General features: G+C 44.2%; 1 protein-coding gene across 1 annotated transcript in view; it reads right to left on the bottom strand.

Annotated features, from left to right (window-relative positions):
* Nucleotides 1-2,401, bottom strand: part of epb41l4b (erythrocyte membrane protein band 4.1 like 4B) — a 15,619-nt gene that overhangs the window by 1,468 nt on the left and 11,750 nt on the right. The window contains 6 exon segments of the mRNA XM_035672351.1: nt 429-562; nt 720-840; nt 1,025-1,177; nt 1,273-1,328; nt 1,416-1,529; nt 1,614-1,735. Of these exon segments, the coding sequence (XP_035528244.1) occupies nt 429-562; nt 720-840; nt 1,025-1,177; nt 1,273-1,328; nt 1,416-1,529; nt 1,614-1,735 (700 nt within the window).

Below are 2,401 nucleotides of genomic sequence, written 5' to 3' on the forward strand. Positions count from 1 at the left end.
GTAATAAAAACACAATGATTCTTATATTCAGGTGATTATACACTAATGAAACATACCTATGAATATTATATTCCACCTTTAAGAGACAAACAAATTCCAAAACCATCTAAAATAATGTCAAAACAATACATATAGAAGCAAATGCATTGTTTTAGTAATTTCTTAGGTGGGATTCAGTTCCTCAAATGTGAAGATAACTTTGTCACATATATAAACAACTGAATATCTTTAGAGTTCAGAGAACAGGCATTGTATTAACTTAATTGATAATGAAAATAATAGTTAGTTGAAGCCCTATTATGCATCCTAACCAACAGGCCACTAGCATGAACCCAAAATGCTTACTTCAGTTTTTCTCAAATAGTTTGTCAGATCCCTGGAGGAATACAAACGTGCCCCAGAGAACATTAAAAATTGAGGTGTGTTACCTGCCAGTATGGGCAGCAAGGTATGGGACCAGGTGAGGAATGGAGCTACGGTAGTAAGAAGGGGAGAGATGGGGAGAAGGCAAAGGAGAGGGACAGCATGGACTACTCAGCTCCAGTGCTGGCATATTATCCACCTGGAATACACATCAATGTATACACACACAGACATCCCTCTGTTTACTTACAGGTAATGCTGAAATGCTGAATTAATCCCACATAAGTGGAGTGTAGTGTATTAAACAAACACTCCTTAATGGATTTTTAAGGTGTGTGTGTGAGATTGTGTGTTACCTGTGGATATATGGACGGCTGTATCTGTTTATCCAATGAGCTGGTAGATCCTGACTTTCCTGTACTCTGAGAGGAAATGGCTGCAAGTGCTTCTGGGAGATTATCTTCATCTTCGTGGTTACTGATGAGCAATAAATTAAGAGAGACTGAGTGACTTACATGACCTGCAGATTGTTCTGAACTGAAATGTCATGTTCAAAGAGCGCAGATAGGTCGTAGTGCTTGGTGGAGTGTTTTGTTTCCAGCGGCAGTTTCCCTCTTGGAGCTCTGCCCTTCAACAGTAATGAAAGGTGACGTGTACTCACAAGCTGAACTGTCTGACCAGTCGTTTTCTGCGGGTGGTGCTTGTGTTGGATTTGGACTGCAGTGTCTCTGGTGTCGGGTGGCGGTCTTGCCGATGTGGCGTCTTGTCTGCAGTCAGACTGGATGCAGCCGAGTCTTGAGACGAGCTCTGATACCTGAAGACCAGAGAGTCATCACATGGACAGTTAGTCCTAAGTACACGTGTGCAGAAACATGTGTAAGCACGTGAAGATGGGATGAGGGTACTGGCCTGTCATTGAGGGTCTCATTTGAGTTCTTCATTCTTGGTGTTGTTGGAGCTTCCTTCTTCATCAGGGAGGAGAAGAGGACACTGCTGTTATTTACACTACAGTACACAAGGCTTAGACGGTTAGGTGGAAGTGTGGTACTCACCCTGAAAGCCGCTTCCATCTGGGCCTTGAGGATGTTACACTTGAGATGCTCAGGGAGCATCGCTGGGGAGGCGGGAGGGTGCAGAGACTTCTCAGACAGCTGCTTCTCCTCTCCCTGGCAGGGGAGCAGGGAGGAAGGTAAAGGGACTGTTGTTGTGAGCAGAGTGGGAGAAGTGTGTGTGTGGGGAAAGAGCCTGACCTTGTTGTCCATGTTGATGTGCAGTGAGGGCCAGGGGGGAGAATCACTGTCTGACTCCAGAGCCTTGAGCAGAGACTGAGATATGTCCAGCTCATCTGCAGGGCAGGGAGGAGCTCGACGTTCTGTAATAATACAAAGTTTAATGAGAAAACACACTACAGGCTACATTTGTGTTTGTATAGACATGCTGTGTCATGAATACCTTTGTTTCTTTAGTATGAACAGACTCATTGGGTTGGCCTACTTGTTACTAGGTTTGGTGTGGGAGGTATAAATATATACGCTTTACACGATAAAATGTGTTCAAAAGGGGCAGTTAACTTAAGTTACAAAAACTACTTTTCCAACTGAACCCTGGCCAGATTTCTGCCGTCACCTCAGTACAAAACAGGTGAAAGACATTACTTTCCTGCAGTCATTCGTGGTTACTGGTTTACTGGCCATTAAGACATCCCTTGATAATGCACTTTCAGTGTCAGAGATGGGGGACAAAAAGTTGACAGATGCCTGTCAAAAATGTTTTCCAAAGTTCATCTGAAGCTAATTTGTATCTTTCAAAGTTGAAGCATTTTTAGTATAAAGGTTGTTTGTGGTACTATCCCTCCACTGCAGCCCAACAATATGTCAGGCTGCACAGCTGCTTGTCTGACGTGGGGATGAGCAGCACTGGCACACCCCAAAGAACTGTACTGTCACCGTCTCTGTTCACCCTCTACACCTCAGATTCTGTTCCAACTCTGGAGAGTGCCACCTACAGAAGTTCCCAGATGACTCCTCCATTGTCGGCT

Source organism: Morone saxatilis, unplaced genomic scaffold (genome assembly GCF_004916995.1).
Source record: "Morone saxatilis isolate NCDOM2014 unplaced genomic scaffold, NCSU_SB_2.0 Contig24, whole genome shotgun sequence".
Classification (NCBI taxonomy): Eukaryota; Metazoa; Chordata; class Actinopteri; family Moronidae; genus Morone; species Morone saxatilis.